General features: G+C 44.3%; 4 protein-coding genes across 4 annotated transcripts in view; 3 read left to right on the plus strand and 1 right to left on the minus strand.

Annotated features, from left to right (window-relative positions):
• Positions 1 to 125, plus strand: part of LOC130585053 (phospholipase A and acyltransferase 1-like) — a 2935-nt gene extending 2810 nt beyond the window's left edge. The window contains exon 4 of the mRNA XM_057385379.1: positions 121 to 125. Coding sequence (XP_057241362.1) covers positions 121 to 125 — 5 coding nt within the window. The remainder of the gene's footprint in view (positions 1 to 120) is intronic.
• A 38-nt stretch (positions 126 to 163) lies between these two features.
• LOC130585055 (phospholipase A and acyltransferase 2-like) lies at positions 164 to 1004 on the plus strand. The gene is given in 1 exon segment (XM_057385380.1): positions 164 to 1004. A coding segment is annotated over 1 exon segment (615 nt). The 3' UTR covers positions 779 to 1004.
• LOC130585056 (phospholipase A and acyltransferase 1-like) lies at positions 855 to 2042 on the plus strand. Its single transcript, XM_057385381.1, has 3 exons — positions 855 to 875; positions 1197 to 1365; positions 1560 to 2042. The coding sequence occupies exons 1-3, from the start codon at positions 855 to 857 to the stop codon at positions 1826 to 1828; spliced, it is 459 nt and encodes a 152-aa protein (XP_057241364.1). The 3' UTR covers positions 1829 to 2042.
• A 2740-nt stretch (positions 2043 to 4782) lies between these two features.
• Positions 4783 to 21568, minus strand: part of ATP13A4 (ATPase 13A4) — a 42224-nt gene continuing 25438 nt past the window's right edge. Inside the window, exons 19-30 of the mRNA XM_057385382.1 lie at positions 21402 to 21565; positions 20272 to 20394; positions 19936 to 20015; positions 19117 to 19159; positions 18443 to 18552; positions 17534 to 17630; positions 16756 to 16828; positions 15378 to 15552; positions 14748 to 14953; positions 13725 to 13813; positions 11571 to 11651; positions 4783 to 11072 (exon numbers count right to left, since the gene is read on the minus strand). Of these exons, the coding sequence (XP_057241365.1) occupies positions 10851 to 11072; positions 11571 to 11651; positions 13725 to 13813; positions 14748 to 14953; positions 15378 to 15552; positions 16756 to 16828; positions 17534 to 17630; positions 18443 to 18552; positions 19117 to 19159; positions 19936 to 20015; positions 20272 to 20394; positions 21402 to 21565 (1463 nt within the window). The 3' untranslated portion in view covers positions 4783 to 10850. The remainder of the gene's footprint in view (positions 11073 to 11570; positions 11652 to 13724; positions 13814 to 14747; positions 14954 to 15377; positions 15553 to 16755; positions 16829 to 17533; positions 17631 to 18442; positions 18553 to 19116; positions 19160 to 19935; positions 20016 to 20271; positions 20395 to 21401; positions 21566 to 21568) is intronic.

Genomic DNA, 21568 nt, shown 5'->3' on the forward strand with positions numbered 1-21568 from the left:
AATGGAGCAGGCTTTCTTCTCTCATCCTGGTTTTATCAGCTACATCCTATGGGCTTATTCCATGGAAAACCAATTTATCCTTTACCTTCTCAAAAAGTAAACTAAATTTCTTGATGACAGTTTAGTGCGTGTTTTCCAGCTGTGGGCATTTGTAAGTGGAGAAATGCACATTCATGATAGGCCACGTGACAAGCGCGAACCCAACCCTGGGGAYCTGATYGAGATCAAACGGCAAGGTTACCAGCACTGGGCCCTCTGTGTGGGGGATGGATATGTCATCCATGTCACATCTGCAGGTAAGGCTGGTGCAGCCTGGCAGGGTGCAGAGTGGGTGTTGGGGTGCCCCAGGAGCCCTGTGTCCCTCCATGGGCTGGTGATGGACCCTGTGTGTGTAGCTGGCCTTTCCAGGAGCAGTGAGAAACCCATCTGAGATCCTGGAGGGGCCAGAGAGGATCTGCCTGCCTGCCTTATCTCCTCTCTGCCCTCCCCAGATGAAAAGGGTCCACCTAAATCAGACACCACAGAGAGAATACTCACCAGAAAGGCAAAGGTGAAGAAGCTGCTCCTAAAGGATGTGGCCAAAAAAGATGAATGGTGTGTCAACAACAAGCATGACTGGTACCGCGTTCCATTCCCTGTGCTGGAGATCATCCGGCGTTCTGAATGCTGGATTGACAAGGAGGTGCCATATGATGAGTGTGGCAGCAACTGTGAGCTCTTTATGACAAAGCTCCGCTATGGTGATGCAATCTCTTTCCAGGTGAGTGCCCCGGGCTGAGCCCCTGTGTGCCTCCCAGGGCACCTCCTGGCTGCTCTCTGCTCGCTGCGGGGCTGGGACACAGCCTGCACCCTGCATGGGGACAGCCAAGGGCCAGGCGTGGGCTCCAGAGCAGCACTGCCTCTGGGCTGCCACAGCCCCTGCACCTGGAGGGTCACTGTGCTCTGTCTGCACCCTGACACTGCCCTCTTACTGAATGCCACCTCCTTGCTACAAATGGGACACGAGGGGAGAGCTTGCACAAGTCCCTGACTCTGCCCAGGCCTCTGGCAATGCACTGTCGCTGTATTAGGGCAGCCAGCACCTGCTTTTATCAGTGACTTCCTATGGGCTCTTTGTATGGGAAAATTAATTTTAACCTTAAATTTTCCAGAAATAAACTAAATTTCTTGCTGAAACTTTACTATGTGTTTTTCAGCTGAGGGATTCTGCGTGTGGACAAGAGCACATTCCTGATTTGGCACGTGACAAGTACTACCCTAATCCTGGGGACCTGATTGAGATCAGACGAAGACATTATATATTCCCATATCAGCACTGGGCAATCTATGTGGGAGGTGGATATGTCATCCATGTGACAGATTTAGGTAAGGTGGTGCATCCTGGAAGGGTGCAGAATGAGTGTTTGGGTGCCCCAGGAGCCCTGTGTCCCTCCATGGGCTGGTGATGAACCCTGTGTGTGTAGCTGGGCTTTCCAGGAGCAGTGAGAAACCCATCTGAGACCTTGGAGGGGCCAGAGAGGATCTGCCTGCCTGCCTTATCTCCTCTCTGCCCTCACCAGCTGGAAAGATTCCACACACGTCAGGCAGCAGAAGGGCGTGGGTGAAGAAGGAGCCCCTGAAGGATGTGGTGGGAAATGACAACTGGGATGTCAACAACAASTATGAYTGGYACCRCGTTCCATTCCCTGTGGAGGAGATCATCCGGCGTGCTGAGCGCTGGATTGACAAGGAGGTGCCATATCGTCTGCTTCTCCGCAACTGTGAGCACTTTGTGACAACGCTCCGCTACGGAGAGGGGCTCTGTTTCCAGGTGAGTGCCCCGGGCTGAGCCCCTGTGTGCCTCCCAGGGCACCTCCTGGCTGCTCGCTGCTCGCCGCGGGGCTGGGACACAGCCTGCACCCTGCATGGGGACAGCCAAGGGCCAGGCGTGGGCTCCARAGCAGCACTGCCTCTGGGCTGCCCACAGCCCCTGCACCTGGAGGGTCACTGTGCTCTGTCTGCACCCTGACACTGCCCTCTTASTSAATRCCACCTCCTAAGGCTATAAATCTGGGTATTACCCCTTCTGCTAATGGGGCACATGTCCCTCACTGATTTAATTGCCCTGATTGCCCTGCCAGGTCTCAATTGGGGGTAAATATAAGTGTTTTTCATGTCTCTATCCTATGTTCTACTTTCCCGTTACAGGCCCGGAAGGGAATACTACATGGCAATACCGCTTTTACTGCAGGTGCACTCGGCCTTCTTGGTGCTTCTCTTCTGCCCATTGCTCCCTTTGCACCACTTTATGGTCTTGGTATGGCTGGCTGTGCGCTTTCAATTTCTTTCTCTATAGCTTTTTCATCCAGTATGGCCAACTTACGGAACGCACCACTGCATATACTAGAAGATACGTGCTGTTAGCAAGAGCTCAAGCAAGACATGGAGTCCCTGATCCGTGCCCAGCTTTTGCCACAACTGTCATGAAGGCTTACTAGCACGGCTTTGATAATTAATTCAAAGACTCAATCAAATGTAAAAAACAAAATTAATCTTGCATATAATCCTCTTTGTCTATTTGAGGATAGGTTTGTGTTCAAGCTCAACAGTTCAGCCTTGCTTGTCCCTGCCCACACTGCAGAAATAATAAGTCAAGAATGTCACCATTCAAAGTGACCACCAGCAGCACTGGCCTGGTGGCCACATCTCTTTTTGTTTCATTGTCTGTGATGGTTTTTCTAGTAGTCTGGAAGCTTTTGTAAGTAGATTATCCATTCCTTTCCCCATTACTTCACCTTCCATGCTCTTCTGAAGATGGAGCAGACTTTCTACCCTTATCCTGGTTTTGTCAGCCGCATCCTATGGGCTCTTTCTGTTAATCGATGATTTTAATCTTAGCTCTATGAAAAGGTAAAATAAAAGTATTGCTGAGGGCCTGAGTAGGTGGGAACGTCCTGAGAGACACAGCARTGAAGATGTGTGYTGCAGCTGCCTGCRCTGGCACTCTCCCCCTGTGATGCAYCCATGCAAAGGSAGARAAACAGTCCTGGCTGAGCCCTGGCATCTGGGAGCATCCCCAYTGAAGCGCCTCCATGAGCCTCCTGCCTTCCTGTTTCCTTACTGTGTGATAACATGTTACTCATTCTTGTGGAGATATATATATATATATATGCATATATGTATGTAATACATATACATGTCAGCAATACGTAATAGGGTTTGGCTCTGGAATATGGGGAGAGCTGTTTTACATTTGAAAAAATGGGAATGAGCCAGCTTCTGACATCAGAGGCATTTTTCAAGCCAAGCTGGATTCCAGAAAACCCAGGCCAAGGACTGTTTTATTCCCTGGTGGAGCTGTGTGGCCAGACGCAGGAGAGGGCAGCAAGGTGGGGCAGCGGGGGCCGGGGCCAGGCACTGCCTCTTGTCCCACATTCCCATTCGGGCAGAACCCTGCCTRCTTCAGAGGAGGTGTCTGAAAAACTCGTGTGTGCTGGCCCTCAGGCAATACAAACTGYGCATCCACAAATGAGCAACTAGATAGCAATTCTGGCCTTCCAAGATCTGCTTSCTGGCCCTGCTATAGGCTGCTTCCACAATCTTGTCAAGCAGTTTGTGAGTGATTTTTAAGGAATCTAGACATATGCCCCTCCATTGAGGCATGTGCTTTCTTTTCCAGCCTTAGTTCCTTGCACATAAAACAGGATTATATCTATTTTTGCCTTCCAAAGGCATTGAGATGAGCAGTAGGGTGATGGGAGATGTAAAGGCCTTGGGTAGGTTTTCCTGGTTGGGGTGTTTTATGGACACCAGGAAAACGAAACTCAAGATGCTCACTTAGGAAGAGAAGTTTAAAGGGCTGATCTTTGAGCTGTTGTTTTTCAGYCACTATTATTTCTAAGAAGCATTGGTTTTTAAATAACATAGTGTAGAAGATTACTGATGTGTGCCTTGAGATTTAATTTAACTGCCAAAAATTTGTACACAATAAAATTCATTTTTATATTAAAAACAAGTAGCATTAATGTACTGTTAGGAGTAGAAAGTRGAAATACTCAAATACACTGAATATGTGTTTTTTTAGGTTTTGGATTCTGATGTTGCAGCAATTCAGTTCAAGCACACAGAGCACACAGAGGTCAGTGTTAGCCCTAAAYATCAAGTCACTGCAAGGCAGAAACTTGGTTCAGGGACAAAATTTGACCCAACCTTCTCATATACAATGTTCAGAAAAACCTATCACAGCATGGGTGGGCCATGGCATGAAAAGGAAAGGGTCTGTTCTTCTCCCTGCCATGTCTTTGCCTGGAGGGTTTCTGGATCTCTACGCTTAACTACCTTGTCATTTTTTCTCCTTCCACATTTTTCTCAAGACAGATATTCCAGGTGTGTTTGGGGAAGCAGAGTGCATTGGGTGTCCCTGYTTCTTGCTCAGCTCCTTCCCTCTGAGGAAGGCACCTGGGCACTGTGATGGCAGGTGTAGCCACAAAGGCCACTGCTAATTCAGGGCAAACAGAACTCAGCAGCAGCCTGAGAGCTTTTAATTACCCTGAGGGCATTAGGAGAATATGCACAGGGCTGTTCAGTTATGTCATTCTCAGCACAGTTCAATAAATATTCTTAATCTAGTCAATAAATCTTTCATYGTGTAAATGTTAGGATAATGCTCCATCTGTTGAAATTAAGTGTTGCTGATTTTGGTGCTTGTCAAWTCTCACCTACCTTCTGTAAATTACATGAAGCAAAATCTGTGAGACCACAGATCAGAGTTGCAAAGATCACATGCCTTTAGGGACTTTCTTAGACCCTGGCAGGCTACATCTCAATTGCAAGCCTAAAGACCATTGAAATCCTGAAGGAATAACAATATGTAAACATTAAAGTCAATTATATTCAGAACTGTACTGTTTAATTCATATCGCAAAATGCATTAACTGACTTCAGCACTTCAGTACATGTGATACCAAACTCAAAATGTTCATCTTTTCTAGTGGCCCGGACAAATCATACACCCCATATCAAGTTCTAGGATCATTAGTAGTTATTAGYRCAGCAGAAACTTCAACACCACAGARATAATTATGCCATAATGAATGAAAGAAGAAATTCATTGCAAGAGGAGAATAATCATATTCCAAATACTTCTTAAGAAAGCAGAGAGGAAATTACTATCTGATGCAAATTAATGAGATKAAATTAATAAGTGTCAACCAATAAAAGACTCCTCCAGTGGGACCAAACTGCAGRCACGTAGTACAATCTCTTCTTGGCCCTCCTCCAGTGCTCCAGGGAGGCTCCAGTGAGGATGCTGATCAGGCTCACAGCCCACCAAAAGGCAGGCAGCTCGAGCACTGCCAGAGTGATCTCCACCAAGGTACCCTTGCAGGCAGTGTCTCACATAGGCAGCAGAACAAAACTGGATMCATGTGTCAGAATAAATTCATGTAATTAAAAATGTCCTCTGTAAGGTATTACAATGTAAAGATTCTTTTGCCAATGTGTCCAATGTGGGCCTGGCTGGGAATGTGCTGGGGATTTGCCAAGAACATGAGGAGGAACTATTGCTGTATGCATGGATCTCATTAGCCTATTTGCATAATTACTCTTTCTTAAATGTTCACTTTTTAAACGCATTGTAAGACTAGCTGTCAGCTAAGCTGAAAACAGGCAGTGACAGTAAAGGAATTTAATTCCACTTACAAAATATGCTATTGTATATTTAATAAGATATAAATGTTTGCTGGTTTTATGTGATGTTTGGCAGCTTCACAGTGTCTCTCAAGTATTAATTAATTAATAAGCCAATTATGATCAGAGTGAGAACAAGGTATAATGTGCTGGAAACAGAAGAAGATTTGATGGCCCAGAGGGACAACAGGTCCTGGATTCATTGTGCTTTTTTATAGAGCTGCTTTCTTCCAGACTCATTTCACTGTGACTGTGCTAGTAACAGGGGATGCTAGTGGTGATCAAAGATAAACATATCTATTCAAAGCTCTCCTTAACAGACCAGACTAAATGGTAATGGGCTGTGTTGTGGTCTCGCAGACACACCTTGTCAGCCAGCAGCTTCTTAGAGGGGAGGACTCTGATATGAAAYGGGAGGACTCTGATAAATAACTTCTGTGACAAAATTACAGTGTCTTCATCCAGCCCAGCCTTGCATGTCTTCAGCCTGAACATACGTTTTCCAAATTCTCAAAAGCATTTGGCCCTCAGCTGCTCCTCAGCTCAAGGCTTCCTCGAGGCTCCTCACAGCTTCCCCTCAAGGCTGCTCAACATTCCTTCCCCTCCTCTGGACACCCTCCAATAGTTTCATGTCTTCCTTACATTGTGGTGCCCAAACTGCCCCCAGCAGTGGAGGTGAGGCTGCCCCAGGGCAGAGCAGAGCGGGACAATCCCCTCCCTTGCCCGGCTGGCCATGCTGTGCCTGATGCCCCCCAGGACAGGATCGCCCTCCTGGCTACCAGGGAGAAGTTTATCAGCTTACACATCTGTAAACAGAAAAGTTAATGCTTAATTTCCACTTTGGCAGCAACTGTGCTGGAAGCCAAAAGTCAGACTTGAGAACTGTAAGTCATGTGATTTCCCAGCACAGGGGTCTAACTGAGGTGACCATAACATTTCTGATGTTATGCAATTGCAACTCACAAAACAGTACCCAAATATGGGGGAGGGAGAAGACTGAAACAGCATAAAAGTCTTCAATATTTTGTGAATTTAAAAAGTCACTGTGAATATTATATTTATTTGGAAAAAAATAGAACCTAATGATCTGGGAGGTCAGCAGTAATCAGCCTTAGACTTGTGCTAAAATGACAGCTTAATTTCCTCGTACTTCCATACTTCCATCTGCTCCACATTGTGTCAGCCTTATAACAACAGTCACTGCTCACTATTATGTGTTATGTTACAACTGGCCACAAGCCCCACGGGTATCTGAGAGCATGATTTTGGTTATTGCGGCACCTAACTAAGAGCAAAAGATTTAGATGAAGACTTTTGGAGATTTACCCAGCACTTGGCTTCTCTGAAGGAGTGACAGACTATTCCGTAGAGCTAGTGGAACTAAAATAGCCTGTGAAARTGCTTCCTGCTTAAAGACTGGAATTGAAATGAATTATTCACCTGATAGATTTGGTCCCTCATTAAAAATTGAATACATTCTTCAACATTCACTGGGCCAAAGAGACACCAGATCAGGGTGCCAGCCTTTGGACACTGAAGCTGTATCTGGACTGGAATACCACAAGCTTATGAGGACCAGGCTGCCTCCAGGCACTACCATTAATATTTCAAACATGAAGTTTCAGTCTTGGATGGAAGTGCAAAGTTCAAATTCAATGAACTTTTCAGAGTGACACATTGGAGTTCTCTTCAAAATCCCTCTCCAGAGGGCACTGAAAGGTTGGTAGCATCAAATCCAACAATTTCAGCAGCCCTGCAGCATTTCATGTGTTTTGCAGGGTTTCAAGCATACTCTGCTAAAAATCCAAGCACATATTAGTTAGACTCCCAGCATTTATAGGTTTCTCCCATTTTAAGGACACTCATGAACACAGATGACATGACAATGTTTTGTATGCAGACTTCCTGCTTACATTTTGGCAGAAATGCCTACCCAGCATTTCTACATGTAAATTCAGGAAGTAACCATCCATGACTGTTTGTCCTCTTATCCATCAGATATGTGTGTTTTGTCCTCTGTGGAGGAAGATCAGTCCCACAGAGTGTCCTTATTTACGCAGGAGCAAAACCCCATCTTGTGTTTGTGTCACAGGAAAAAAGGCGGTTCCGAGGTGAATAAAGCAATTAAAAATAGCAATTTTGCAAACATTTCCATCCATTTGAAAATCCACTTGTGCTTCACACTGCTGTTGAGGCCACAAGCAAGCCCAGCAGCAGCAGCATTTCTCTGTAGAGAACTACTAAACCAAGGCTGTTAAAGAGGAATGAGGGTTCCTTAGTGGCACCAATAAAATTCCACTCAAAATCATCATCAAGAGCCTCCATGAAAGGACAGTTATGATTTGGCAGCAGATGCAAGTCCCAGCACATGCAAAAAGCACAAGCACTCCAGGTCTGCATCACTGCTCAGTCAGGAGGCAAGATGTCACAGGAAAAGGTGTGCGAGAAATGAGGACCAGCAGCAGAGGAGGAGGATGATATCAGTCACTGACAGCACTGCTCTCCAGGAAGGGACAGAGTCATCACAAGGGAAATATTTTGCTGTTACAAGTATGCAGCATCTTCTTAGCTTCCTATTTTTCCCTGCAACTTTCTGCCAGGAATGTGTACTAATAGCCAAAAAAGAGGTTCACCAGCTTTCCCCCACAGATTATGTCTGTGAAGTATCAGTCACCCCATTCAAAAGCACCCAGGTGAAATCCTCATAACTGTCCCACCAAGTGCTAGCCTGGCTTTCTGACCCCTTTGAAAAGGAGCAGGAGGTTCAAGGGGTAGAGGTGATCAGAGTGGTTAGAGTAGTTAAAGTGGCAGGGGTTAAACATTACCTAACACGTGAATTCTGCTCTCTTGCAGGTAAGGCTGTGTTCCAGTAGCAGGCAAGCAGGTCTTTAGAACACCAACCCAGCCATTACCACAGGTGTGCCAAGACTTGATACTTTTATAGTGTCAGTRGTATCTAAATATAAATCACATGCCTGGTCTTCATTGCTACTGCAGCTGTCACTGTATCACATGCAGCAACATATTTGTTTTGTGAGGGAGTTCATAAATAGGACAGTGAATTTTGTCTTCAAGAAAAATGTATCTAAAAGACAGGATGTCAGGAGTAACTCCACYAACCTGCTCTTTGGTACCTCAAGCTGCAAGGAATGCACGGAGCATCTAGCCTTTCCTTTCCAGTGGATCTTGCTATGAACCTGGAACTCATGAAAACTTTTGAGACACTTTTAAGAATAAATATGAAACATTTCTGGTTTGTGTCAATTTGTGTGGCTTTATGACAGGCATCTACCCTTATGCAAACTACTGTAAGGGAGGAAGGTATTTACTCCATTTGCTTATGTCAAACTTGTCAAAAACAGATTTAAAAAGTGCTTTGGGTCAAATAAATGTTTTGTTCAAGTTGAAATATTATAGATTTGGGTTAGTTTGTTGGTTTCTTTTTCTTCTTAGCTATTAGTTAGTTATTTATTTTCTTAGTTATTTTTAGTTTCAAGCTAGAATATTTTCAAACCATTCGGTGCAGATGTGTTGACTCAAAACAAATGATATTGTCTTCTGATTTTCTCTGTTTCCAAAGCTACTTTTTAAGTCTAAAAACCAAGAAAGTCTTGCCTGTGATTGCAGTTGCCTGACTCTGGGCTTCCTGTGGCAGCACAAGAGTGCTTTAGCACACAGCAGTGGGAAAATACAGTCTGCAGTAACAAAGTGCTTCTCGGCCCCACCCAGAAAAAGCATGGGCAAGCTCCAGCTGTGGAAAACAAACTGTGCAGTCAACTCAGAAGGCACAGCTTCCCTGCACACCTTATCCAAAGAAGGAAGTGTTCCTCTTGGTCCAAAGCCCTTCTGATTGACTGTCTTGTTTTACCCAGCTGGGAACCAAGATTGCAAAATGCAGTTTAGGAGGAACACAGATTAATATCAGTGGGCTAAGAGAGAATGTGCAGGTAGAAGCTGCATTTTTTTGAGAAGGTAACACTGGCAGAATGCACAGTGTTATTGCATTTACGTGTGATAAACACAGCACAGCAAAATGAGTAAAAGTCACCATCAAAGGTTAACAGATKAGGGATATGAGCCGATGAATGAATTGCACCTGCACTTATGGAGAAACCAGAGACAGAACCTCAGATGGTTCAACTTAAGAGCATGCCACAGAATTTTAAAAAACTATTTTGAAACTTAGTTGGCTTTGCATCTTTTATTTCCGGCCTTAGGTCCTTGAGGTTAATAACCCCTTCAATGTTTGCTTCTTTTGGTGCTGGTAAAGCTGATGCCAGGAGGCAGTCCCGCTGTGCAGCACCTGCCCTAGTGGAACAAGCTCACACCACAAGGGACAGTGTGTCCTTGATGACCTACAGGATGAGATCAGTTTGCAATTAGTACATGTTCCTTTCTACTTTTTCAAACTGAATATCCTGAACAAATACCTCCTGACAAAAAAAAAAAAAAAATGTTAATAATTAAATCACTCTGCTTTTCAGGCCAAAAATTTTTCACCCATAAAATGCAAGTATCACTTGCTAAAAACTAAGAGGGCAGACAGGTTGCCTGGTAGCAGTGAGCTAACAGGAGAGCTCTCTTTGTTCCCATCATGGGAAGAGCACAATGGTGCTGGGAGCAGACACTTCTAGAAAGCTTTGGCTGTTTGCAGCTCCTTCCAGCTCTGGAAGCCAAGTATTGCCAGAWGAGTTAAAACCTCCAACAAAAGCAGGACAACGAGTAGCAGTATCTGAAACCCCGTGAGAAACCAGGAATGTTTATGCTCAGTARCCTCTATCAGGAGTAAGTTCTTCCTGTTTTCCCAAAGCGGAGTTCTACTATTCCAATTAGCTGCTTTTCTTCTGGAAGATCTCCCACCCACAGGGATTGCATCATGCAGTTCMACAGAGGGATGCAGCAATGGGGTGTTCCAACCACAAATACTTTACCAATATTCAGCAAGGTGTTCAATTTACAGCTGGCAGCCATTTGTGTGTGGGAAAAGGGGCAGAGGAAACATCACCGTAGCTTTAGGTTACTGCAGCAGCTTTTGTGCTTCCAGTTAATTTAGAGGGAAGCAGGAGCTGGTTAGTCCTAGAATGGGGGAGCAGTGGTGAGACAGTCCTCCCTCTTTTTGAAGTCACTGAGTCCTTTCACAGCCAAATGCAACTCTCCTGAGCGTGCATCCACTGCAGTCTCCTTCAGAGTGAGTCCTCCCCACTCTCAAACGTTGGATTGCTATGGCCTCCCATATTTCCCTCTACTGTTACTGCCACAGAGTCTGAGAAGAAGGTTTCATTCAGAGGTGGCCAGGCTGAGTCCTGCTCTAACACACGCTGCAGCCTCTTGTAGTGGCTCTTGGAGTGGTACTGGAAGGTCTTTTTCAGAAGCAGCCAAAGGGCCCTGTTCTCAATGACAGCCTCCTGGAAAGGTAAAAGCAAAAAGATTTTAGAGGAGCTGGAGAGCAGTTTGCTCTTCATCCAGAGTACACACACRGGGCAAATAGTGGAGACCCAGACTTCCCACTGCCCTGCTCATCCACATTCCCTAAACAGCCTTTAACTGATCACTTTTCTGACCAGTTTCACCAGGGTTCTCTGGCAGAGAACTGTGACCAACTCCTCCTGAGAGTCTTCAGGATCTGAGTAGAAAGTACCACAGACTGCCCCTATTTTTCTAGCCTGGGGCAGGACCTGATAGATCTCAGTCACCAGAGGAAAGAAAAGGTGGCTAGGCCTTGTATTCCCTTATCATTCAGATGGAGGGCTTTAAGAAAAGGGAGCAAGTGAGATGTAGCAGCAATTGCTCCTGTTTTACTGGATATTCCCAAACAGAGTTGAGAAGGACAGAGAAAGAGCAAGACTTGACCATTTTGCCTCTGCAGTTAGTGCTGACCAGTACATCCAGTGAGGCACACTCACCTCGACAAGGAAGGACACAGCCAGTGTGACTGCAAGCATTATTACCATGGAGATTCGCCACGTGGTAGGGGTGCAAACCAGCTGGGAAAAGGCAGGAGAAGCTGTTGAGTAACTTATTCACAGTAAGTACTGGTGGGTATTTGTGTAACAGAACACAAAATCATTTAGGCTGGAAAAAACCCTAAAGACCATTGAGCCCAACCATAAACCTGGCACTCGCCCATGTCCCAGAGTGGCACAGCTACGTTTCTTTTAAATGCTTTCAGGGTTGATGGCTCAACCACTTTCCTGAGCTGTCTGTTCCAGTCTGTAGCCCTTTCAGTTAAGAAATTTTCCCTACTCTCCACTCTAAACTCTCCTTGGCACAACTTAAGGCCATTTCCTCTCTATCACTTGTCATGTGGGAGAAAATAAGTGACATCCACCTTGCAAAAACCTCCTGTCAGGTAATTGTAGAATGAATTCAGGTCCCCCCTGAGCCTCCTTTTCCCCAGACTATACAAACACRGCTCCYTCAGCCATTCCTCACATGACTTGTGCTCCAAACCCTTCCCTAGCTTTGTGTCATGAAAAGCCAGAGTCCCAGACAGGCTCACCACGCTGATGAGTTAATATTGCTGCTGGTCTTGAGGAATTACTGATAAAGATGCTTTTAAACCTGTGATGCAGTACAGAAGACAGAGAAAACCATTCTTTGGAAGGGCAAGAGGAATTCTAACTGCCTTCCTATTTCTTTCTAATACTAAGAAGTAGTTCAAACTGAGTATTTCAGCTCCAAATCAAATTCCAGCTTCCCGCAGCTGGCAGGACTGGGACTGGCTTTCTGGCTGTAGCTCAACTGCTTTTGGAGATGCAGCTCAGATCCAAAATTTGCATCAGCAGTTTCTACAGGACTAGGCTATTGCAGAGATTTTTATTGCTACTCCCTCCTTTTCCCTTCTCAGCAATTCCAGTGTATTCCCTCCAGGCTGCTTGGGCTTGGGCTGGGAGTTTTGCAGTTCTCCCCAAAATCATTTTATCCCCTTGCAGCTGCAGCGCTGAAAAAATGTCGTGTGTCACCAGAGCCCACAAGAGGACGATGATTTGCTTTACAGTGCCGACTTGTGGCAGGCTCTCACTGRGTCTACCTGCTGAGCCGGGCTCTGCAAACAGTTACACAATGAGACAACTCGAAAATCGGGTAAAGGATACAACCCCAGTTCTGCAAAAGCTRAGGATAAATCCTCTATTTGGAGGTRSTCCCTAAGYRRAGACTCGTTTAGAGYTGGSCACTGGATTCAGCTTTCAGGGCASACACTGTCACTGCTGTTTGTGGCTACATTTGAACATTTGCCTCTCTCATTATTTATTYATTCTTGGTGCAACTTGACAGAGTTCTCYTTTTTCTTTCTCTCAGACAGGCCTCTCTTTTTTTAAATTATAATTTATTTTAATATAAATATAAACATTTATCAAATACTGTATAATTTTATGTTTAATGTTATTTTAAATTATAATTTATTTGTGCTCATATAAGCCAAACACAATAGTATAAAGACACTATGCACCTGGCTGTGAGGACCTTTCATGGCAAACCCCTTTTTGAAGTAAAAAAAAAAAAACTATCCCTGCCAGCTGTCCACTGAGATCTACTGCCATGGCTCTGACAAGCAGCATCCCAGGAGCCTGAATGCCAGTAAAGGAGACAATGTAGAACTGCATTCTCTTTCCAGGGTACTCTGTCAAAACACAGCATCTCCTACCCCGCTTCTTCTCACTCCCAGGGTTCTTTCAATATATGACCCATCTTAAATACTCAAATTTTCAAATGGAAACACAACAAACAGACAAACTGCATCAAACTTCAACCCTGTGCTCTTCCCTGCTGGCCAGGTGTTCTGCTCCTCATAACCCTCCAGGCAGACAGACTCCAACATAATCATCACAACACAGAAAGTGAGATCATAGGGTGGAGATCATGTAAATCATTCCACTTTAGGATGCACCAGAGAGGCAGCGCTGATAGAGGGATTGTGCCCACCCCTACCAGCTCCCATCACAATTTAGAGTTGCCATGTCTYCCTGCAAAAGTCTGTGCCTTTTGATGAAACAATCCCAGTGTGCTTATAATGGGACTGGCAGTAGGAAGGAAATCTCCTTTGGAACAATACTCACATCCATCTTGGAGTAGAGATCATCAATGTCAGCAAACATCAAGAAGAGGCAGACGCCCAGCTGYCCCATGAGCACCAGTATGAACACATCTGAAGGGACAAGAGCAAAGACAGAAACCCACAGGTCTYGTGGGGATCATTACTGCAGAAGATTGTAATAATTTTCTGTGTTATACAGCCATCAAAAGAAACCATGAGATAGAAAGGAACTTCCAGCAAAAGAAAAATGCACAGGGTAAACCCCAGCTTTACTCAGTCAAGTAGTTGTACTTGAGTGAGGGACAAGCTTTGAAACCACAGATTTAAAAGACCAAATGGGTATTTGGAATATTTGATTTGACTTCTCACATATGAGAAGCTTTACAGCCTTCCAGTGAATGTCTCTCTGATATCAGTCTATCCTGTCRTTCAGAAAAACCTCCAGAACGTAGTCTTGATCTTGTTAATATGATTAGGAATGTTGCCTTCAACTTCAGTGATGTCAGGACTTYGCTCTTGATCAGGGTCTAAAGACTCTAAATAATGGAGAACCTATTACCTTCCCCATCTGCAGGCAAATGATGAGTAAATTACTTTTCTGTTAGCTGACATGCATCCAACTTCACCCTCCACCCACTCATTTTTGTTTTGCCTTATTCCATGTGACTGATGATCCACTTTTCTGCTATCTGGGAGGAAAGCCCCCTTCTCACTGTTGCTATACCAAAGCATCAAAGCCATGAAACCTGCAGCATTATTTTAACTCTTCAGCAAAGCACAATTAAAAAAGAAAATTAAAAGAGCCGAAGAGATATTTGTCTGAGAAACTGCAATAGGTTTTGTCCCACAGAGAAAAAGAGCAGCTCTTCCTTGACTCATTGCAACTTCTGGAAGGGTCACAAACATATGTGTTCACCTACTTTTCACATAACAGTCTTTCTCCTGATTTTGTGGCTGACATAATTTTGGTCAAGTTTTAATATTTCCTTATTTAATTGACCTCCTGAGTTGACTCATATACCCCTTYCTCTCTCCCCATACTTACAGTTTGTGTAGATGGGTCGCCTGAAAGGCTTTCCCTTGGAAAACACCAGTGCTACAATGAGGCAATTGATGGTGCTCAGCAGCCAMACTGTGGTGTTTTCATAGCTCTTGAAGCCATTGTCTGCTTGCTCCTGGGCTCCATCACCCACTCCATGGAGCCCCAGGCTGGAGGATGARTTCCCCTCATGGTTCACTGAGAGGCAGGCACTGAAAAAAGTACCACACTGTTCAGGGAATGATCACTGGCCTGGTTATTTCCCACATTTCCCACTATTATCAATCAGAATCCTCCCTCACAGCCATGATACAGGATATTGGCAATGCCTGTGATCTCACCACTGGGTTGAGCTTGTTGAACTTGTCAGATCCTGAGCTCAAACCTGGTCTCTCTTGCAAYCAAATCCTCCTCTCTGTGCTCAGCAGAAGCATTCCCACCACAYGAACTGTGTGTAGCAGGATGCTGGAGAGCTTAGGGACCTCAGACAATCTTAGCTAAAATGTTTGTATCCTGTGGGCAGCACAGGGTCTGCTGCAGCTGCTCATGCTGCAGTTAAACTGATCAATATTTTCATGCAGACCAGCCCCACAAGGTCAATCTTACGGTATCCAGAGCCCCAGAAAGGACACTTACCTGTGGATATCAGTCTTGGAATACCAGGGCTGCTGCTGGACCACCACAAACCCGAAGATCTGCATGCYGAGGCTGAAGAGGATGTTGAGTACAACAGAGAGCAGCAGTGGGGGTGAGATGAGCTGGCTTGGTGGTCTGTAGGGGACCAGCTTTGGATAGGCACCTGTGAAACTCACTGAAAYATGCACAGATGTGTTTACTTGTGCCCTAGATACAACCAACACTGCTGTGTAATACTCCCTGTATCAATGGCACTTTTACAGTCTCCAATATTCTTTATAAAACATACAAAGATTGTATCAAGTWCCAAATTCAGAGCTGTTTTCTTACAAAATTGTATTGACATGGAAGAGGTTAATTAATGGCATCTGATTAGCATAAGGCATTTTTGAAAAACAAAACGTCAGCTTTTAGTTTTATTTGGCTACTGTTAGGCCCAAGGATATGAACATATACTTATGCTCTTCTGTTCTCTTTCTGTCACTTGTCAGCTGTGGYTTGGGATTTTCTGCTGCCCATGTTCTGAGCATCCTCCTGCACCAAACACCTAGTGGCTGGTTATTTGAGCTGGAGCGGGACTGCATTTCCTGATATAACAGGTTTTCCTCTGCTCTTATGTTCAACAAAGTTACCCAGCCTTTGAGTAAAAATGCTATGCAGAAAGCTTTGATGYAATTCCAGATGGGCTACTTACAGCAATGTAGTTTTTGGCACCCAGTGTCATTGTGGCTGACCTTTCTAGGCTTGATTTAAAGYATTTTCCTGTTGTCTGTGTTCCAGCAAGGACGGAACACACCAGGATGTGGTTTTGCTACATGCTTTTCATGGCTCTGTCTTTGTCATTCCTGCTTCTTAAACCTCTTCCTGTACTTACTCTTTCTCTTTCTKCTTCTCTTATTCTTGGCTTACAACTGCCTGCTCTGTAGTGTCCAATACCTGTCATTTCTTTCTTCTCCATTTTCGCCTCACTTTGCTTTAGGGGCTCCGGCCTACACAGCTTCAAACGTGAGTTGGACTAAAAAAAATTAATCCCTACTTTTTCATTTAAGCATGGAATCAGGTATCTTCTCAATCTGCCTTCCTAGGTCAACAGAAAAAAAAGCCCAATTAGGCTTTCTACTGTGCTGGGTGTGTATTTACTCCTCCTGAAGACAGCACCCCGGTTAGCAACAACCTACAYGCTCAGCAAATGCACCACTGAGTGCTCAAACAAGAGCCCTCTTCTACCAAACTAAACATCCTGTACTCTACACTGAGGATGTAGGAAGATTAGTCTCCATTTTCTTCTTTTCTGTACACAGAATTATGCATTTCCAAGGAGAAGAAAAATGTTTGAGATTATTCTCTCATTAATACATAGGATGACTAAGGGGCTTACTTGTCACACCAATTACAGTGGTAATAGCCAGGTCTTGGAACAAAAATTGGTAATTCCCAAAGGAGTTTAGTTGCTGAAAAGAGGAAAACAAAGAAAAAAAAAAAAACACAAATCAGACATTTTCCATGGGTATGTTTATATCATCTCTAGAAAGCCACATTGTATCCATGGAGCTACTCCTCTGCTCTGAAATGCTGCTCTGCAGACAGGGAGACCACACATTTCACCACCTTGCCAATAGGCTCCTACCACAGGGCCTGCAGCGAATATTCTCATTTTGCACTTTGCTTGGACTGACTACACTTCCAGCTCACTCTGTGCAATAGAAGAGAAGAATATTTGAAGAGATTGCTTTCTCGCTGCTGGGTTACTTCTGAACACAAAGCCCTTCTCTCCATCTGGGAAGAAGCCATGCAAAAGTGGTTTAAGGCACTCCAGGGGATTTGCTCACTGTCAAGTTAATTCATGCTTTAAATGCTGAATAAATTGTAACAGCATATGCTTACACCAGACTCTTCACAGACATATGCCCTCATCCAAAACACTGTTCAGTATCTCAGCTTTCTTTTTGCCCAGCTTGGATCTTGAGCTCTCTGGCTGAAGTTAATGGGAAGAGTCTTTCCAGTTTTCAGCTGAGGGTACAGGAGGACCACAGAAGTTTTCAGCTCTGCCAAAGGTAAAACCCCATCTCCTAGTTTTGCGTGGCTTTTATGTCCTGTTTGTCCTACAAGGGGGTAGCAGCTGATCCAATTCCAGCCAAGGTGTTCCCAATACATACCCAGTAAAGCAGGAGAACACCAAGGTACTGAATTGTGCTGTACAGYGCCATGTACTTGAACATGCAGAAGGAAGTGACAAGAGCAGCACGGCCCTCCCTGTGTGAAGACATGAACAGAGGACAGCAGTCAGGGATGGGKCTGCTCCTGGTGCCAGTCCTCTCAAAAGGCTCCTGTAAAACAWGGCATGTGTCACAAGCAGAGAAGCCTCTGCCAGTGTCTTGCTGGGATGTGAAATGAATAAAATCTGACGTAAATGAAAGTAAACTCTTCACTTGCAGATATCTTGTTGCAGGGAAACGGGCTTGATGCCAGTCACCTGTGTTCTGTAGACTACAATTTACAAGAGCAACCTTTTCTGCTGACATTAAKAGTGCAGGAAACAACTCCGTATGAGGAAAAACATTCAAAGCCAAGCAGCTGCAAAGTGAGTTCAAAACTAACAAGTTTTCTCCTCCCACAGTGGACATGCAGTATGCAATGAGGGTAATGCACTCTCTGTGGCTACTCAAATGCCCCAGTTACCAAAATCAGGATCCTGGCATAACAGATGCCTAATTTTGCTTGCAGGGTATCAGAAGTAGAACCTAACATTCATGTACAGGTTTGCTGGCGGACATTTAATTCGGCTTTATGGAGCATTATGCATTCTATTATTTCTTTTGCATTTAAAATACTTTTGATGACATGAAGTTCAACTGTAAATGCCCTCCTCTTGTAGTTTTGAGATAATTAATGTATCTTAAAGGGATTTCAGATAGAAACTAGGCAAATGGCAATTTCAAGGTCACAGATATTTATTTTTCTCTTGATATGCATATTGGAACTTGGTGGGAACACCCAAGAACTACTATTTGAGAGGAGTGGGAACTGCCTTCTTTATGAAATGGGAAACAAAAACCCATGCTTACCTGATCAGCTCTGGCACACAGGCTATGCTGGGGGTTCGGGATGTGAAGGGTGAAGCCACAGATGCCTCCTGCTCCGACAGYGATATCCCTGCGTGCGCCACTTTCAAAGCCTGAAAGTCAATTCCTCCTCAGAGCTCACACAGCTTACACATCAGCCAGGCAGTGATCCCTCATTACAGGATTTGTTCTGGGAACAGCAATCCCCTTTACTCCCTGAGTGTGCTCCACCCTGAGGGTTCCTCCAGCGAGATGTTGGGTCCAGGGAAAGATTGGGAATGAGAGCACAGGGAAGTTCATTTTCCACAGAGCCCAAAGCCATCCACCACCAGCTGCAGAAGTTTGGCTCTGCCTCTTCGTTTAGCACTTATWTGCTCTCACACTTTATGCAGATAGTCTAGGTTCTCTGCTTGCTTCCCCCAGGAGAATCTTCTGGGGGTTTTTGCAAAGAAAATGAATCAGTCTTTGAGATCACAAACTGCAAAAATCTCTGCCTAGGACAGCTCTTGCATGGTAAGGACCACACTGTGGGAACTAAATTAGCACTGGTAATGGTACAGGTGCTCTGTGAATAAGCGGTGCACTCCCATCTTCAGCATGTCCTCAGTTTGGAATATTCTACTGGCATTGCATTAATTTCTCATTTTTAAAATATACTGTAAAAAAATTTCACTTACCCCACAGTCATTGGCTCCATCTCCACACATGCCCACAAAATAACTAAAAAATAAAGAGACAAGACAAGTGAGGAATCAGAGTTGGCTCCATGCAAGTCATGCAAGTTTTTGGTTAAAAGTCTTTCTGGAAAGGCAAAGCCTGTCTGACCCGACAGCAGCTGAGGTGCTCACAACTTCACCCACCAGGCTGATAATCTTAAACAGTCTAAAACTCACCTTGCTCCAGGGCAAGGTCTGGGCTTAGCTGGGTGAAGTAAGGGTGAGGGTCTTTAAAAGACTTGGGAAACAGCTGAACAACAGGCAACATGATGCCTGGGACTCAGGAATATACATATATATATATATATATATATATATATATATGTGTGTGTGTGTGTGTGTATATATATATATACAGACATATACACAGATACTGTGAGCAATCCAGACTGTCCTGCCACATCTTCTAACCCACCACACTGAGCCAGCAGTAGCACAGTGAAAAGACTCCAATCATCAGGGAAGCTGCAGTGCTGGGAGAGAGTCTTAAAGTCACTGGGGGACAAGTGCCAATCCTTGAGGCCCAGAGAAGTAAAATTGATGGATGATGTGAATAAACAAAAGCAGGACCATGGGAGTGTTTGATCTTTGACATGTTGCCAAAYCAGCATGGAGTTCAGTGCCTCTTTTTTAACAGGCTTTTGAAATTTAATTTCCAAGCTGTAGATCTGTGGAGGTTTTAGTTCCATGAAACTCTGTGCTAGACAAAAGTTAGCTCTTGCTAGACTCTTTTTAAGCCTGGAAATTCAACAAACATCTTCAAAATCATTAGGAACTTACTCCAGCTTTTGAAACTCTTCTACAAGGCTGGATTTCTGACTAGGAGACATTCTAGCAAAAACTGTTCCATTCAGCAAGAGCTATAAGGAGAAAATAAAGAAATTACTGTAAAAACACTTGAAGTAAGCAATTTCAGTAATAATCTGAATAAAAATCACCAAATATCACATTTACAAACATATAATAATATTGGAGATTCATCCAGCCCATAAGTATTTCAGGGTTATAATTGTTCCCAAAAGATGTTCTGGTACAGGTCAAATCAGCTAATTGTACCAGGACAATCCATACCTCCTGAATGGCAAGGCTACTCCAGTTAAACCATCCACATCTTACCTTTGGAAGTAAGGGCCTGAAATGCTGTGCTACAATTTGGTAAGATTTTCCACTCATGGCAAAATGGTACTGGCCTGATTCCAGTGCCAGCCTGATTCCTGGGTCAGTCTGACTCTCATCCTCCTAAAAAATAAAACAGATTGAGTGCTGTGCCAGACCCTCAAAAGCTACTCAGCATTTACACAGACACTGCTACAGAGAAAGTAAAGGACACACCATGAGGAGGGTGCTTTTGAAAACTCTGGAAGAGTTGGGTTCAAGGCCTGTTGCCTTTGCTTGGATTTGTAAAGGGATTGAGGCATATAACGCCAATAATTTCAGTGTTAACTGGGTGTTTGCTGAAAGAGTTCTATCAAAAGAATTGTTGCATTTGATAGAGTTCATGCAACAGTGCCAATCTGGTGATCTGCACTGGAAAGGAGAGGGACTGGAGASATCTGATGGGCATCACATCTCTGAGCAAGTCTTTCTGCAGTGAAACACATGGCAGAAGCCTTTCAGGCTGAGGAGCCATTTCACAGCCCCTGCAGACATTCCCAACCATCTGCCTGACTCTGCACTTCCCAGAGAAGGGTCAGCACCTTCAAACTCTTCAGGAGAAAGCAACTGGTTTTCATCCCAGCTTCTCTGTGGAGATGCTTGATGAAATAAATTTCTTAGCCTATCTTGCCTAYGTGCAATTTCTCAACAGTGGATCTGTGTTTTAATTCTGCAGGAAGAGCTAACACTCTACGTGCTTGAACAGGGCAGGTTCATTCAATGCAGCTCCACAGATTTTAAGACCACATCTATACCACCAAACTTATCTTGCTGGGAAAGGAAGCATTTAAACTGGCATCAGCTAAGCATGAAGGTTGGAGACAAATCTTTCTGGGACTTCTGCAAAGCTGTTCTCTATCCCAGCTAAGCAGTTAGCAAAATGTGTTCACAGGATATTATACTATATTAGGAAGTAAGCTCTAGGGGAGCAAATTTTTATAAAGATCTACTCTTTATAAACACTCTTCTAGCACATAWTCTGATGGKGAATGGCAGGTCTCTGTTACACWAACATAAYYTCATTCCTTATTTRAAGCATTYCATCTTAGTTTGTTTTYCTGCTGCACAAAACCTTCTTCTGATATGCTCACCAGGTTTCTGTTATCTTCAGTCTTGTTTTCTTCTAGGGATTGCCAGGTTATAGATGCTGAGAAAGATCCAGGCACTTTGYTTGCTTCCACAAGAATCACACTGTGTGTTGGAGCAATCATGCCAGCATTTTTGGCAACTGTTATGGCTGTCTGAATGTTGTCCCCTA

The sequence above is a fragment of the Malurus melanocephalus genome, unplaced genomic scaffold (genome assembly GCF_030028575.1).
Source record: "Malurus melanocephalus ecotype Western Australia unplaced genomic scaffold, MMel_1.1 scaffold_821, whole genome shotgun sequence".
NCBI classification, from domain to species: domain Eukaryota; kingdom Metazoa; phylum Chordata; class Aves; order Passeriformes; family Maluridae; genus Malurus; species Malurus melanocephalus.